The sequence below is a fragment of the Acinonyx jubatus genome, chromosome E4 (genome assembly GCF_027475565.1).
Source record: "Acinonyx jubatus isolate Ajub_Pintada_27869175 chromosome E4, VMU_Ajub_asm_v1.0, whole genome shotgun sequence".
Lineage (NCBI taxonomy): Eukaryota > Metazoa > Chordata > Mammalia > Carnivora > Felidae > Acinonyx > Acinonyx jubatus.
This window is the reverse complement of record NC_069395.1, coordinates 690,860-707,186: the sequence shown is the minus strand read 5'-3', so window position 1 is coordinate 707,186 and position 16,327 is coordinate 690,860. Positions and strand designations below refer to the sequence as shown.

At 59.1% G+C, this 16,327-nt stretch overlaps 1 protein-coding gene across 2 annotated transcripts in view; it reads right to left on the bottom strand.

Moving 5' to 3' along the window:
- IL6R (interleukin 6 receptor) overlaps positions 1–14,917 on the bottom strand; it is a 40,907-nt gene extending 25,990 nt beyond the window's left edge. For both annotated transcript variants that reach the window (XM_027048711.2, XM_053208809.1), the window contains exons 1-2: positions 14,383–14,917; positions 12–263 (exon numbers count right to left, since the gene is read on the bottom strand). In XM_027048711.2, the coding sequence (XP_026904512.1) occupies positions 12–263; positions 14,383–14,467 (337 nt within the window). In that variant the 5' untranslated portion in view covers positions 14,468–14,917. The remainder of the gene's footprint in view (positions 1–11; positions 264–14,382) is intronic.
- Positions 14,918–16,327: the final 1,410 nt, after the last annotated feature.

The window sequence follows — 16,327 nt, the reverse complement described above, 5'->3', positions numbered from 1 at the left end:
ACACAACTGACCTTCCACCAGCAAAGGCACAGTTCCAGCCAGGCTGCCGTCGTCACGGTAACAGGAGTAGTTTCCAGAGTCGCTGAGCTGCACCGACCTCAGAAGAAGCCTCCCTCCCACGCCAGCACCCCGTTCCTGCTGTGAGCCTGGGACCCGATTCCTCCGCAGCCAGTGAATTGTGGCACTGTCTCCAGGCTCCTCGCCCGGGCAGGTCAGGGTCACGTTGGCCCCAGGCCGGGCGGTCACCACATCACTCAGCACCTCTGGGGACAGAGAGGACACCCCGTAAGCCCACAGCAACCAGGAAGGACTCTGCTTCTGACCCAAGAAGCCACAGGAGTCAGAACTGCCCACCTGTTGAGACCGCCCGCCGGCCGGCCCCCCGGGCCACAGCTACCTCGGCCCAATTAGGGCAACGGCCTCCCACCCCCCCACCCCCCGAAGCCGCCCCGGCCCCCGACTCCTTCGATTAGAAAACCCATCAAGGCTTGGTGTTGTCCCGGTGTGAGTCCCCAGCGTGAGGCTGGGCGCACAGGGAGGGACTTCTGCCTCCTGGTCCCCCCCCCAACACTCCCCGCGCGACTTCCTGTGTCAGGTCTCAGCCTGACTATCCCCTCCCTGAGGCCGTCCCTCAGCCCCCAGCTGGACTAGCCCCCCGGCTGCTGTCTCCCTCACGCTATCTCCCATCCCACACTGAGGGCAGCGGGTCCTTTCCAGGGTTTTCTATGTCACAGCGTGGCTCTCGACTTTCTCACGTGCAGCGCTGGGTCATTTGCCCAAGACTCCCCCCGAGAGGTACTCGGACGTGTCACACGTGTCCTTTTGCTTCAGGACTGAACACACAGTCTAGTGTGTTTAAGCCGAAGGTCCCCTGATGGGCATGTCCGGTCCACATGATGACTTGCACGTGCGCCCGAATGAGGTTATGCTTAGAAGACCAGACCCACCCAACACTTTTTTTTTTTAAGACTTACTTCATTTTTAAGTAATCTCTACACCAAAGTGGGGCTTGAACTCATGGCCCTGAGGTCAAGGGTCACATGCTCCAACCAGGCAGCCAAGTTCATTTTTTTATTTTTAAGATTTTATTTTTACCACTCAACACTTTTCATCACCACATCCACAGTCCTACTTTTCCGTTTTCCACCGACAACGCGGCTCTGGGGATAAAACTTCACACGGACGTCAAGCTCACGCACAAATCGCCAGCACTGTGGGAAGGAGGACGAGACCCTGCCACGCAGACTGCCTGCTGGTGTGCGTGGTGCTTACAGCTCCCTACAGACAGGAGGCCGCGTGCGGGTCCAGGTGGAGGTCAAGGGCTCACACTTTCACTGGCACCTTCACAGGACACTGTCCCCATCCCCAACCATGACTGCGAGACGGTGAGCTCCTGCTAGCACTCATCAAAGAACTTGGTAGGTGCTTAGTAAATGCTTAATGTAGGGTGCCTGCGAGGCACCCTCGGGCACAGGGGCTCCACACGGAAAGCACCCCCCGCCCCCCTGGTGCTGCGTTCCCACGTGCCCCGGGAAGCCCCTCGCTGGGCAGCGGGGAGCCTGGAACAACCAGGAGACGCTGTGGAGCCAGAGGGAGCCCCCTTCTGCACTTGCCGGCTCTGGGGGTCACCTCCCCCCCCCCCCCCACGGAAGCTCCTGCCGCGTGCGGGACCAGCCTGAACGACAGGCTGTTCCTTCCCCGCTCGCTCTAACAATGGCAAAGCACTGGCAAGCTCAGAGAAATAGCAAATAAATAGGCTTTTCTTCTCGTCCACAAAAACAGAGCTCTGGGAGCAGCGTGAGGGCCTCCCTCTGACAAGGAGCTTGAGTAATGGTTTTCTGAACCTTTAAAACTGAGTCACTGTTTTTTTTTTTTTTTTTTTTTAAATGAGGGTGATTAATCATAAACCAGCTATTGGCAACTATTGCTTGTTCCAGTCCTTCTTCAAAAGATGTCTCTTCTAGGGGCACATGGCTGGCTCACTAGGTACAGCCTGTGACTCTTGATCTCAAGGCCGAGGGTTCAAGCCCCACGCTGGGCAGAGCCTACTGAAAAAAAAACTGTGTGAGGTACATTTCTTGCAGAACCTGTGAACAGCACTGTGTTAACTATGCTTCTGAAAGCAGTACGCACTGGACGGACAGACAGACAAGAAAGACCGACAGGAAACAAACATGCTGAAGCCAACCCAGCCACCCACTCGGCCCCACGCCTGACGAGGCTCTGAGCCGGGCCGTGGCACCGCGTGGCCGAGCGGGAGCCTCGGGGCCCCTGGCCTCCTGCCACGTCCGCCCAGCCCTCCAGAGACTGAGACTAGAGTGATCTCCTCCCGTCTTCCTGTACTTTGGGGATTTTCTACGAGCCGCGTCACTCTCAGAATGAACGTGTGCAGGTGCTTAAGACAAAGAAGCTACGAAGCCCGGGTCTGTCCAAGTCATTCAGCCTCAGGAGGAGGGAAGGTGGGGCAGAGAACAAGGGGACAGGGGACAGGAAAGGGTGACAGTGGGCTCCTTCAGGTGGGGGAGAGTGCGTTCCCCGGCCCTCGGGCCCTGTGCTCCCTCACTGCCCTGGGGCCCTCAGCCCCGCTGGCCCCATCCCCTGGGCCACTCAAGGTCATGGTCCCTCCCCGTGTGCCTCTGTTTGTCTGCTCCCTGGAGCAGCCAGGAACCCCCCCTCCCGAAGCAAGTCTCCCTGAGAGGGAAGGGCCAAAGGAAGGAGACACAGCGGGTGAGCAGAGTGCCCCCGAGAGTCCCTTCTTGTTCAGTCGCTCCCCCCACCCCCCGGCGATGGGGCGCCAGGCGGAGCTGACCCTGCGCACCGACACCGAACAGGCAGCACCCCTGTAGCACCTGCCAGTTGTGTGGGGCCAGGGCCCGCCCTCCTGAAGAACTCAGGATGGTTGTGCCCGTCCTGTGCCAGGCCAGAAGTGCTCAGGGAGCACTCACAGCAAACACCTACTATGCACCAAGCCTCCTCTTTGTCCACACTGCCATCCTCGAACCCCACACAAAACCCTGCAGGGAACCTACAATGGCCTGTAATACAGGCCGCCCTGACATAAACATCAGGATGTGTGGAGGGATCCAGGGAGGGGACACTGAGGGGGGGGGGGGGGGTCTGACCAGTGGAGCCGCAGGGAGGGGCGTCCCATCAGGACGCAACAGCTGGAAAAGGCACCAAACAGAAAGGCCACAGAGGGCAGCAGCTGGGGTCCTCAGGGGCCGAGACAGAAGTCAGGAGAGCAGGAGACTCCAGCCCCAGCCCCTGACGGGAGCCAGCCCTGTCTTTCCTTCTGTGTATCCTCCAATCACCTGGAGAACAAACCAGCTGTCCCCCCCTCCCCTCCGGCTCCACCAGGACGTGCCACAGAGTCAGGGGAGGGGAGGCGGGCAGTCCAGGGCCGGGAGCTTTCTTCCTTCTTCTCACGCCTAGTGTCAGACGCACGACAGCACCCTGCTCCCCAGCTTCCTGTGAAGGAAAGGGTCCCGCAGAGGCCATAAGACGTCACCGGGGCCCAAGATCTGAAGAGTGTCCTCTCCCAAAAACAAGCTCCAACATCTCCTCCCCAAATGCCAGGCACTTGTGGGCCGACGGGGGCAGCCCGGCGTGGAGGGGACAGGAGGCCCGAGCCCATCCCTGGTCTCATCAACGATTCACAGGCCTCCGGCCAAGCCCCAGTCTCTGTCTGTGAAGTCCGAAGGTCCCTCCCTACTGCCCCCACTCCTGCCTCTGGCATCTTACCACGTGGGGTCGTCAGCTCTCGGAGGTCAGGAAGCACGTCTATTATCTGTCTCAGCTTGAAAACACACAATTGATAGATTTATTATTTAATAGCTGATGACTTTGCTTTGGACAGGGATGTAGCTGGACCCCCGTGCCCTTAGACAAATGCTTGTCTTCTCCCCGCGAAGCCCTAAGGGAGGGGGTCCGCAGCCTCCCTGCCTCCCCTTCCTCAAGAGGAAGAGAGCTGAGGCCCTATAGCCCCACGCAAGCCCACTCCCCGGGGCACTGGAGCCCCCTTGTGGGCGGGGGGGGCTCTACGGCACAGCTCCGGGAAGCGGGGAGGAGCCCCATTCCAGACCTAAGGTCAGGTGCCAGAAACCGAAACAGCTTTGCTGTTTTTCTACTTTTTTTTCCCTCCTCAAGTAAACTTGCAAATGTCAATAATCAGAAAAACATGCCCACGGAGATAAATTTCTCAACTCTGTTGCAGCTTGCGGCCGCTCTTGCCAACAAAAACAGGCTCGCTTCCCCGCCCCACTTATGCAAGCGGTGAACCGGCTCCCCAGCGCACGGCCGCGGAGGACCCAGGCTTAGTGCACGCCTGCGAATCTCACCCCTGCTTTCTGAGCAGGGACTCGGGTCTGGCTGACCAGCCGGCTGGCACCACAGGACGGACTCCAGCCTCTCCGGCTGCAGAGGCCCAGGGTCTCAGAAGGGGTCACGGAGAAACCAGGTCCCTTCTCGGCAATAAAGGCCTTGAACTGGAAGGGAGTGGCTGCTGCGAAGCCTCCAGAGGAACGTGGGTACCTGTGTCCAGAAGCGGAATTCAGTCCCGGGGAGCCCAGAAGACATCCCCAGCGCTCTCCGTCTACCAGCTGGAACACACGTCCTGGTCTCCACGTGACAATCGTAATGCTCACCACCGATCGTGAGCTCAGCGGCTCACCCACGAGCCTGCTGCTCCTCCCGATCCCCTCGCTGGGAAGGCAAAGCCCGTCCCATATCACAGCTGAGGTGACACAAGTTCAGGGAAGTTCAGGAACTTGCCCAATTCGCACAGCTATCGAGGGCAGTCTTCTGCATCGGCTCCAGGTGTGTCTGGCCACACGTCTCTCTCCTCCGGGCAGGGGCCTCTCTGGGCTCCCCCCGGCTCCCCCTTCTCCGGGCTGCCTGCCAACCGTCTCTCCCCACTCTTCCCGTGCCTTTCCACCCATCACGGAGGCTGGTGGAGGGGAGCCTTGGGTGTGAGGGACCTGAGGGCAGCAGGCCCCCTCGGCAGAGCCCCCCACCAGAGTAGTGGGTCCAGGGCTCTTACAGGAGTCAGGGGCCAAGCACCCTGACCGTCCCCCAGGGCAGCAGCTTGTGAGACCCTCCACGCATGCGCGCACACACACACACACACACACACACACACACACACACACACACTCCTGCTCTCACAGGGCACCCACTCACCGGCCTAAACTCCCCGGGACGCAGGGAGAGGCCAGCTGCCTTCTCTAGCTCAGCCCCCCACCTCGCCTCTTCCCCTGCCCGCGGCCGCACCCCTCCTCTCTCGTTTGCAGTGCTGTACCTGCTTGTATTTGCCTTGTATCTGGCAGAGCCCTGTGTACCTTGGCTCCGCACTGTGACCACGCCCTGAGCAGGGAGAGGAGGCTCCTCAGGACCCACACAAAGGTGCTGCTGGATGCCTGGCCCGCAGACCAGCACCCGGACCAAGTCCTCCAGAGACAAGCCCAGGACCCTGCCCCGGCAGCCTCGGAGGGAATGTGCTGGCCCTGCCCAGGTCTGGCCCGGTCACCTCTCAGAGATTAGCACCCAATTAGAGGAAAAGATACGGAAGGGCCGCCCCTCAGGCCAACTGGGGCCAGGTGCCCACGGGCGGCAGCAGCGTGGGGGGGACTGGACCCTGCCGTCCGCCCCCCCAGTCGTGTCCACCCCTCGGCCGGCCCGGAGCACAGCCAGTCCTGTCTCCGAACTCGGCCGGCTCGCGGATGGCACCACCAGGCGCCTCCCAAACGCTGCCCACCGCCCTCCACTCTAGACCTGTGGAACTAACGGTTTGAGGCACCACAGCACGGTTGGGGGGAGGGGGGCCTGGTCGTGTCTGCTCCTCGTCTGAGGGGCAACCGCAGGGGCACACATCTGTGACAATTCACCAAGCTGCAGGTTTACGCCGAGCACGCTGGTCTGTGCGTGAGGCACGGCCACGCACATTTTAATGAAGGCCCCAAGTCAGCTCCCGAGGTCCCACCGCTGCCTGAGCCCGGGCCTACGACCCCTCCCCACACGGGCGCGCACACGCACCACACACCTGCACGCACACACACACGCCTGCACGCACACGCACCTGTGAGCCACAGCCATCGGTCCAGCTTGCCCCGCGTCCCCAAGAAGGAGGCGGCTCCGAACCGGCAGCAGGCAGCCGCAAAGCCAGGAAGGACCCCGGCCCCCCAGCCCCGCCACGTGCTGAGACAGGAGGACGCGGCATCGTGAATGGCAGTGCTCCCTACACCCATCTCCAAACTCCACGTGACCCTAATAAAAATACCAAGAGGAATGTTTTGGACTGGACACACGGATTCTAGAGTTCAAGGGCAGCCAGAACGATTCTGAGGAAGTGGAGGGAGGAGATGGGAATCAGCCCACCACACCTGCAAGCCACAGTTGTGAGAACAGCAGGCACTGGCACTAACGGACTGAAGCATGAAAAAGACTAGAAATGGTTCAGAAATAACAACCCAAACAGCTTAGTCTGCACTAACGAACTGCACACTTTAAAATGGCTAAGATGAGGGGCACCTGGGTGCCTCAGTTGGTTAAGACTCCAGCTCTTGATTTTGGCTCAGGTCATGATCTCACGGTCATGTGATGGAGCCTCACGTGGGGCTCTGCACTGACAGCACAGAGTCTGCTTAGGACTCTCTCTCTCTCCCTCTCCCCGGCTCACACTCTCTCTCTCAAAATAAATAAATAAACTTTAAAAAATAAAATGGCTAAAATGATAAATTTTATGTGTACTTTTTTTTTATAATTTTAATTTTTTTTTAACGTTGATTTATTTTTGAGACAGAGAGAGACAGAGCATGAACGGGGGACGGTCAGAGAGAGAGGGGGACACAGAATCGGAAACAGGCTCCAGGCTCTGAGCGGTCAGCCCAGAGCCCGACGCGGGGCTCGAACTCACCGACCGCGAGATCGTGACCTGAGCTGAAGTCGGACGCTTAACCGATTGAGCCACCCAGGCGCCCCAAATTTTATGTGTACTTTACCACAATTTTTAAAAAGTAGTTCATGGGGCACTGGATGGCTCAGTCGGTTGAGCGTCTGACTTCAGCTCAGCTCTTCGGCTCAGGTCATGACCTCACAGTTCCTGAGTTCGAGCCCCGTGCCGGGCTCGGAGCCTGGGGCCTGCTTCGGATTCTGCGTCTCCCTCTCTCTCTGCCCCTCCCCCACTCACACTCTGTCTCTCTCTCAAAAACAAACATTAAAAAATTTTTTAAAGTAGGATACAAAACCTAGACACCGTAAAAGAGATTGATAAATCTAACTACAGTAAAAATAATCTGCACGGCAAACACCATCTCCCCCCAAAAAGTCAAAAGACAAATGACAAACTGGAGAAAAATATTCATAACTCACATCATAAAGTCCTTAACATATGAAGAGCTCCCATAAACGATAAAAGACCCACAGCCCAATGAACGCGAACACACAGTCCACAGAAACAGACGAGGCAGACGTCTCTCGAACATGAAAACACCTGCACAGTCTCACTCAGATAAAGTGAACGCGAATTAATTCCACACAGACACCATTTTCCACGGAGCAACCAGCTCAGTAACACACTTGGCAAAGGTGCAGGGGTCACAGCCATTCTCCCCTCGCTGCTGGGGGTAGCTGCTATCCTCTCTCAGGATTACAAACGCACACGCCCCGGGACCCGCGTTCGCCCCGCGAGGAGTCTGCCCTGCGTGTCCCCACACGCCTGCACCAGGAGGGGCGGGGCTCGTCCCTTGCAGCCCTGCAGACAGCAGCACAGCGAGGCCGGCCGTAAGCAGGGGCCTGTGAGAGGGACCCGGCAGATCCACACAATGAAACACCGCAACATTCACGAGCAAGTTCTTGGTCTGAACTCTCTCCTAGTCCACTGGGCGCGGGCTCAGGGGCCAAGCCCCAGCCCCGGCCGTCACTCACAGCCGTGAGCCTCCTCTTAGCCTCTCCATAAAATGGAAACATAAGAACACCTCCTTCAAAGGCCGCGTCGAGGATTACACTAGACGACTGCGGTGAGAACCTCAGCGCTATTTTCCAGATGCACCTGATCTCTCCAGAAACGCAAGCAGTCGTAAGCGCTACACCCGCTGCCCGAGCGTCTCTCCCCTCTTCCGCCGCAAAGTCCTGCTGTGGCCTCCCCTCCTCCCAGCCGGTGCGCTCTCAGGGCCAGAGACACCCATCAAGCCCCACTTCCGGGTGACAAGTCTCGTCCGCCTCGGCTTCAGGTGCCCTGCCCCGAGTGGGCAGCAGCAGAAGGCCTGGACCACGGGCCCCACGCAGACCAGCTGCCTCTCTTCGGGAAAGCTCGCCGGTAGGGACCACGCTTGCAGCGGCGTGGGAGAAAGTGACGCGGACGCCCACGAGGGAGGGGGCGCTGTGCACCGTTCAGTCAGTGAGAGGAGGCAACAGGACCCTCCCTCTGGGCCACAGCGCGCTGTCTCCGCCACACCCACGGCATGGTGTTGCTGAGTCTCTGACGAGGATGCTGTGAAGAGAAGGTGACCTTGGCATCCTTGCACTTCGGGGCCGGCGGGGGTGGAGTCGGCAACACACACGATTCAGTGCAAAGAGCAGGGTTCGGAGTCTCGCCTGCTACTTCCCTGCTGTGTGAGCTCGGGCAGGCTGCTAACCTCTCTGAGCCCCATTTCCTCCCACCCACTCAAGGATACTGCTTCAGCGGCTTCTCACCTCTGTCCACTTTTGGTCTGTGCCGCATCACTCCCGTGAGCATGCAAGCGGGCTGACGGTCTGGTCATCTTTCTAGAAATCCTTTTGCTGGATCCCACTCGTCCGGCTAAGGCACACTCCATTTCTTCACCCCCTTTACAGCTAACCTCCTCACAAGAGGAGCCTACGCCCGCGGTGCTGTTTCCCCACTCCCGTCCGCTCATGAATCCACTCCAGGCTTTCCGCCTCCACCCAAGTGCACGACTGTCCCTGCCGTCCTCATGGGGCTTCCAGACGCCAACTCTCCTGGCTGCCCCTGACCCTACTGCTCTCACCTCCTGGGTCTCCTCCTCTGCCAGCCTCACACGCTCGGCCGGGCCTCTCCTCTCCAGCTACACTCGCCCCGCGTGAGGCCGGCCACTCTCAAGGCTGGGTAGAACACGTCTGTTAGAGACTCCCACATTCACACCTCGAGCCCGGTCCTCGTTCCCAAACCGCAGGCTCCTGCCTCCCATCTCACTGGCGTCCGTCATCGGTTGTCTGATAGACGTCTCCATTCCAGCGCGTCCCAAACCGACCTCCGGATCTCCCCTCCAACGAAACGTGCCGTCCTACGGCCCACCCCACGTGCGCCAGGGGTCCAACCCCGGGGTCCAGCGCCTTCGGCTGCCGTGAGGGGTGGAACGGCGCACACCTCTCTGTGTAACCGTTACTGTAACACATTCGGAGGAGAGACCGAAGGATGCTTCTCAGGAAGGGGACTTGGGAGCTGGAGGGAAACCGAGAGCAGGTGCGGGGGAGGCAGCCTGGATGCAGGGCCTCGGGGCCCCAGAGCAGAGCCAGCAGAGGGCAGGTGGGGGGGGGGGGGGGGCCTGCTAGGGGCAGAGACGTCAAGCCTGGACCCAGCACCACCTGGCACCACCTGGCCCTGCCCGGGGCTGCAGACCTCGCTGGATCTCGGGCCCAGAGAGGAAAGCACACAGGTTAATCATCCACAGGAAGCTCCTGGGGCTTGGTGGGGGCGGGGGAGTAGGGTCTGAGAGCTAAAAGCCTTCCTCCATCACTCCAGGCCTCCAGGTTCTCTTCTAAAGACTCCTGCCACAATGGCAGTTAATGATGCGACATTTAGCACTTCCTGTCCAGCTAGTGTCCCCAGGGAGCCCTCTGCTCCAGGCCCTCAGGATCAGAGAGCATCACAGCGCTAAAGAGGACGGACTTTCCCTGCCAAACTGGTGTCTAAGGGATCCCTGAATGCCTTCGTATTCCCTTCAGGCCCTCATCCAAGTATCATCCTCTCCGTGAGAACTTCCCTGGCCTTCCCTCAGAAAGGTCCACGCTATAGGCCCCTATATCTACACACAGTTCCAACCCCCTCTTACTCTTCCTCCTTGGCCCTAGTAACCATCATATTATGCATCAAGCTCACATCTCCATAGGATGAAGCCCCAGTGAGCCAGGATTTTTGTCTGTTTTGCTCATTTTAGCATCCAGAATTCTGAGAGCAGCATCTGGAACAGACGAGGAGCTCAAAGTACTTTTTTCAAGGGGCGCCTGGGGGGGCTCAGTCGGCTGAGCATCTGACTCCTGGTTTCGTTCGGCTCAGGTCGTGATCTCACGGTTCGTGAGATCAGCCCCAGGTCGGGCTCTGCGCTGGCAGTTCAGAGCCTGCTTGGGATTCTCTCTCTCTGCCCCTCCCCCGCTCTCAAAGTAAGTAAACACTTTTTAAAAGCTTTGAAACTACTTTTCTCAAATGTGTGGATTATTAGCTATATATTCTTCAGCACCTGCTCTGCATTATGGACTGTTCTATACACTCTGCATAATATTTTCTTTCCTCTTTACAACCACCCGCTTAGCTGGTACAATGATTTCTATTTTCTAGGTGAGAACAGTGAGTCTCCAAGAGGCAAATTCACTCACACAAACTCACATCATCTCTACACGGCAGGGCTGGGCCGAGATCTGTCCCCACACCTGAACCATCACCGGTGACGATGGGCTGTGTTCAGGCGGAGAAGAGAAGGTCCAGAGAGGGGTAAAGGAAGAAGCAGCAGAAAGGGTCCGGAAGAAACTGTTTCGTGCTCCACAGCAGCAGCACGTCCCGCAGAACTTTCTGCCGTGATGGACGTGCTCTGTGTGCAAGACGTCAGCCACTACTCACAGGTACCACAGAGCACCTGACACGTAGCTAGTCCAACAAAGGAACTACATTGTGTGTGTTATCTTGTTTTTGTTTTTGTTTTTTTGGTGGGGGGGAGGGGAAGCAAGCACACACAGGAGCGGGAGGAGAGGAGCACAGGGAGAGAGAGAGTGGAGCTTGGTCCCAGGACCCTGGGATCACGACCTGGGCCAAAATCAAGAGTTGGCAAAAACAGAAACAAAAAGAACCAGAAAAAGAGTCGGACACTCACCTGACTGACTGAGCCACCCAGGCACCCCAAGGAACTACATTTTTAACTGGACTCTATTGTAATTAATTAATTTAGTTTATTTTTTTATGTTTATGTATTTTTGAAAGAGAGAGGGACAGAGCGTGAGCAGGGGAGGGGCAGAGAGAGAGGGAGACAGAGAATCTGAAGCAGGCTCTAGGCTCCCAGCTGTCAGCACAGAGCCCGACACAGGGTTCAAACCCACGAACTTCGAGATCATGATCTGAGCCTAAGTCAGATACTCAGCTCAACCAGCTGAGCCCCCAGGCAGCTTCAGTGTAACTGATGTAAATATAAATAGACACACCTGGTAAGTGGCTGCAGGACAGGGGAAGGAGGGGAGAGGGGAAGGGGGTGCATATCTACAGCAGTGAGCTCCCCGCCCCGGGCTGCTCCCGGTTTGGTTTACCCACCTGCACCTGCTGCCTGGGGTCCCCTCGCCCCTCAAGGAGCTTCCTCTCTGCACCCTCCCCCACCCCAGACAATCCGTCTTTGGGAAGTTGGTACCAAAGGCCTTTAGGCAGCTGGATTTTCTCAGCCTCTCTCTGGGATTTACATTTGGCCATTTTCAAGCTCCTTTTAGGGTGGAGTCTGGGTAGCTGGTCCCACACAGGCCCCACAGGGCTTTACGCGGACTCAGCGTCTGCTGCGACGAATAAACAAGGGCAGAGGGAAAGCGGGGAGAGATTTCTGGCAACTAGAAGCCTGGCTTCAGCTCCTCAAGCACACCCTTACGTGGGTCATCCTCAGACCCGCAACTCACAAACAGTATGGGTTGGAAAGGACTCTTCCCGAGCCTCACTTCCAGATACTTCTCTTCAATAAATCTAGGGTGGGGAACAGGACTTGGCCAACGGGCGTGCACACACGCGCGTGCGCGCGCACACACACACACACACACACACACCCCAATTCTGATGCAACCAGCCCCAGTGCTACCCTTCTGAGAAATACTGATTCAGGGTGAGGCTGGGAACGGGGGGGACACCGGGGGCAGGAAGAAGGCGCCCTAAAGGGGAGTTCAGCAGTTGAGAAAGGACTTTTGAGAGACTTCGAGTTGTACGTGCTTGTTTTGTGTGCCAGCTCGCTCTGCAGAAGGCGGAAGGAACCTGAGTCACCCGTGTCCAGGCCTTCCACACCCAACACCTGAGTCCCCGCCTGTCTGGGCCCCAGGTTCACCTGAGCGGTCCTGTGGGCTCCGGGCTCAGGCTCGCGGGCAGCGCTGGCTGGCGGGGGAAGCACGCCTCCTGGCTACAAGAGCCACAGCCTGGAGAAGCAGCGGGGTTCCCCCTCTAACTCCGCTCCCTCCAGCCTCTGCTGCCCCCTCACTTCCCCAAAGCCAGCGCTTCTCAGCCATCTGCTGTGCGCTTCCTGTACAGTGTCTTTATGTCTCCTCTCCAGCTCGCGGGCTGTGTGGGTGTGGGAGGAGAGCTGGGTATTTTCTACTTCTCGGCATTTTCCTTCTGAGCTGCGCTTTCACTTCCTCCCCCAATTCTCAGTTCTGCCCTTCGTGGGCCGCCCAGGCCTGGAGACCACTTCGCCCGTCCCTCTGGAGCACCAGGGGATAGAGACTGACTGCAGTGGGCGGCCCTTTGCAATGCCCAGCGGCCAGGCCACTTAGGAGCCAGAGGGCACAGAAACCGCAGCAGGAAGCTTCCCAGGGCAGGTGCCCTGGGGTGTGGTGTGAGGAGCCAGACGCAGGCAGGCCGGGGAACCTTGCTCCCTCCCGGGGGTGGGGGGAGAGTGTGGCCTCAACCCTGCCTGGCACACCTCTGGCACCACAGCGGACAAGCCCAGGCCTCACTTCCCTTCCCTTGCCCCTCCTGCCCCCGTCCTCAGCCAGCAGGCAGGGCTCTCAGCTCAGCTCAGGCAGAGGACTAGCTCTACTGTTGGGAATCTCGGGCCCGCCTCCACCAAGGGCCTGACCGCATCCCATCCCAGCCTCTCTGAGCCTGTGTCCGCTTTGGATCGAAGTATATCATATATATATATGTGCGTGTGTGTATATATATATATATATGTATATATATATATGTATATATATATATACACGTGTATATGTATATATACACGTGTATATATATACACGTATATATATATACACGTGTATATATATGTGTATATGCACGTACACGTGTAACGTGTATATACATACATATATGTATACACACGTGTATATATATATGTAAATATATATTTACATTTAGTTATTTTTGAGAGACAGAGAGAGAGCACAAGTGGGGGAGGAGTAGAGACAGAAGGAGACACAGAATCCAAAGCAGGCTCCAGGCTCCGAGCTGTCAGCACAGAGCTGGACGCGGGGCTCAAACTCACAAACCATGAGATCATGACCCGATCCCCAGTCAGATGCTTAACCGACTGAGCCACCCAGGAACCCCAGGAACCAAGTATATTTTAGATCCAGCAGAGAACCAGAACACATGTGGAAGGTACCTGAAGCCTCGGTCAGCAGTGGCTGCCACCTGCAGGGGTTCCCAGTGTGTGCTGAGAAGGGGGGCCCCTCCATTCTCCTCTGTGCAGCACAAGGGGCACCGCCGTCCAGAAAGCAAAGCGCTCACCCCCCTATAGCTTCTGGAGTCCCCTCTCCCAGCAGAGAGACGGCTGGGCTGAGGATGTCTGCCCAGGACAGGACCCACCTGCTCCCAGAAACCTGCAAGCCGCTCCTCAAAGAGGCCCCCATACCCGAAAAGAAGTCTCTGGAGAAGCGGTGGCCGGAGAGCCCGGACACAACTGGGCGCGTGGCCAGAACCCATGGACGGGCTTGGCTGCCAGGGGCCGATTACAGTCAACAGGAGCAAAAGTGTCCGCTGCCCTCTGCCCCGCCCCTCCTGTCCTCTGGCCAGGGAGCCCAGCGTGCGCCAGCCCCAAGGCTCCCGACTCCCCTCCCGGGCCAACCTCCCCACCGGGGTTAAATTCCCGGGCCGGGGGCCGCGGGAGGTGCCAGCCCCCTCGCAGTCGGGGCTGTGACACACACACACACACACACGCGTGCACCCGGGACCGAGGCGGAGGGGGAAGGGCCAGCGACGCGGCCCCCAAAGCCAACGCCGAGAGCGGCGCCGGTGCCCCGGCCGCCCCCGCGGGAATGCGCCCCCCTGGGCCTGCGCCGCCCCCCACCCCGCGTCAAGACCCCCGGGGGCGCAGAGAAGGAGGTTCGAGACGCGGACCCCCGACCACACGCCAAGCCGGCGGCCACGGAAGAGGGGTGCCGCCCCCCTCCCCCCGCCAGCCGCCCCCGCCCTCCAGGTGCGCGCGAAGACCTTACCCGGCGCGGGACAGCCCCCGGGGGTCAGGGCGGCCCCTGGCGCGGCCAGCAGGGCGGTGAGCAGCGCGCAGCGCAGGGCCAGCATGCTTCCTCCGCGGCTGACGCGCCGAGGTCCCGGGGCGGCGGGGCCGGGCGGCCCGGCGGCCGGGCGGCGGGGCGGGGCGGGGCGGGGCGCGCGGTGGGGCGGGCTCAGGCCCCGAGCGCGGCCGCCGTCCCCCGGGTCCCCGCGCTCTCCCGGCCCAGGCTCCGCGGCAGCGTGACTTCCCGCTCGCACATGACTCAGCCGCCGACCGTGCCGGCCGCGAAGGAAAGCCCTGGCGGAGCGGGAGCGGGAGCGTCCCCGCCGGCCCGGGGCGCTGTTGCGAAAGCCGAGCGCGCGCGCCGCCCGTCGGGGAGCCGCTTCCGGCCGCGAGCGCCGCACCTGGGCCGCGAGCGCCTCGCCTGGGCCGCGGGCGCCGCCCCAACCTCCCCAGGGCCCCCTGTCGCGCGCGGTTTCGACTTTTGGTGAGGAGACCGGGACCGGGACTTTGCCGTGAAAGGAGCACCTGGACGAGGCGAAGGGACTGAGCGTGCCGGTGATGCCGTTTCACAGCCCCGGGTGGCCCCCTTGGAATCACCTGGGGAGCCCTCATAACCACCCTCAGAGATTCCGATTTGACGGATCTGGGATGAGGCTTGGGCGACCGAACCCCGCATTCTCTTACTGCCCCCTCCCGCCCCGAGCGTGCAGTCCGGGCTTTGGAGGCAAGCACAGCAGCCCCGGGCCGGGCAGACCTCCCCCTACTGTTTCTGCCACTGCTGTTCCCACTCTGGGTTTTCATTTTCCTCATCCGTCAGACACAGATAAGAGCGGCTAGCCTGGTCAAGGAGATTGTGAAGATCCCAGATGATGTCTGCACATCTGGACAGGTCTGGGCCATAGGTGATCAGAGATGTCAGAACCTGCACATCCGCCCTCCTGATCTGACGGAAACTGGTACTTGACTTTCAGGAGCAACCGCAAAGAGCTCTTGAAAGGCCCCACCAGTTTTCCCCAGGGAGCCTGAAGCTGCCAGGGTGGCCTCAGAGCTCAGCTTGAGGGGGGTGGGTGGGGGTGGAAATCCTGAAATAAGGTCTAGGCTGAGAAGTTTCTGGACAACCAGCAACAACATGCTAATTAGAATGTGCGTTTCCGCTTTGGGCTTCAGGCTGGTCCTAACCCAAATCAGGTCATGGGACAGCTGGAATGGGCCTGTGCTGACAGGAGCTCCCAAGTGGATAGGATCTGACAGGAAGGGACAGAGCTCCTGAAATGCAACCTGCCAGACCCCATGCATCTAGGTCTCTGTGGGAACCACCCATCTGCAGGACCAGCTCTCACCAGGAGGGAGCCACGGACACTCCGTCACACGCAGGCACTCCAGGATAGGCAGGCTGGGGACAGTGGAAGAGTAGGCGCTGGCACTGGGGATGCCCTTTTTTTGGGCCCCCAGCCCCCTGTCCCCAACCAGGGCGTGTTCCTGCAGTCAGTCACCCTTTGTCTCCCCAGGGAAGCTAAGGGCTGGATCACTTTTATCAGACGCTTCCTGCCTGCCAGCCCCCTCTCACCTTGGACCTGGAAGCTAACCTCTTAAAGTTTGCCACCAACAGGGCTCCATTAGAGACCTCCCAGAATAAATACACGGATTGTTTTGAATCCAAAAGGTACTCATTCACGTCTGTTCCTCCTCCCTTGGGCCTCAAGAGGTAGAATGGTTCCCCAAAGGGGCCGGCCAGTCAAGACCCCTAGACCCTAACTCAAAGAGGGTGTGTTTTCTCTTTTCAATTGCCCCACTCCCACCCCTCAGGCTTGGGCTGAAGTTGGCTGGGAGAGTTCAAACAATACCCTTTGTTCTCTGTCACCTATAGAGGCTATGACCCTAAGTGCTGGGTGGGTTGGGCTGACAAGCAGACCCCTCCTCTGGCC